At 31.4% G+C, this 831-nt stretch overlaps 1 protein-coding gene across 1 annotated transcript in view; it reads right to left on the minus strand.

Moving 5' to 3' along the window:
* LOC106876620 (uncharacterized) overlaps positions 1 to 831 on the minus strand; it is a 22,586-nt gene that overhangs the window by 13,622 nt on the left and 8,133 nt on the right. The window contains exon 2 of the mRNA XM_052969883.1: positions 104 to 433. Within this exon, the coding sequence (XP_052825843.1) occupies positions 104 to 433 (330 nt within the window). The remainder of the gene's footprint in view (positions 1 to 103; positions 434 to 831) is intronic.

Raw genomic sequence — 831 nt, forward strand, 5'->3', positions numbered from 1 at the left:
TATATATATATATATATATATATATATATATATATATATTACAACACAGCACATTATGCTAATGAAATTACAAACGAATGAAAGAAAAATGTGATTTACATACCGCCTCCGTTGAGCAAAATATACGATGAACAGTCGCAGTTATTACCACTAAGATCTCTCAGGTAAAACGATCGATGCATGCGACATGTGCCATTGCAATAGCTAAAATATCCACAACCATCGGATGATGTACACAGAGACGCACATTGGACACGAGATGACGTCTCCTCAATTGGTTTAAATGGGTTAGATAAGCATTGTGATTTAGGAAGTCTTTTGAAATTATTTTCTTTATACTCAGTATTCCCATTAATCGGAGACAAGAAAAGTACGAGTATCAAAGGTGAACAGAATTTCAGAATGAAATGATTTTCAACAGACGTTGCCATTCCTGGAAATATTATATAAATATATCGTTAGATTTATAAATAGATACATGCGCATACAGACACCCCTGTATATATATGGAGAATAATAAAAAACGTTAAAAAAACAGTTTGAGTATTAAAATGCATATATACATTCGTTGATGATAAAATATATTTAAAGTATAAAGCTTTGTATGAACTTTGTAGTGTTACATACTGATTATCACACATTCTCTGATAATAAGATGAAAATGTTAAAAACAGTGTATGAAAATACACATATGGAAAAATACTTATACATATTTTTGATAATCGAATAAAGTTGAGGAGGAACTGACCTGGCTTTTTTCTCTTGTGTATATTGAGGGAATGTTTTGCTGTCTTAAGAGACAGTATGACTAGCTAGCTGGGGTGGGAGGAA

Source organism: Octopus bimaculoides, chromosome 8, assembly GCF_001194135.2.
Source record: "Octopus bimaculoides isolate UCB-OBI-ISO-001 chromosome 8, ASM119413v2, whole genome shotgun sequence".
NCBI classification, from domain to species: domain Eukaryota; kingdom Metazoa; phylum Mollusca; class Cephalopoda; order Octopoda; family Octopodidae; genus Octopus; species Octopus bimaculoides.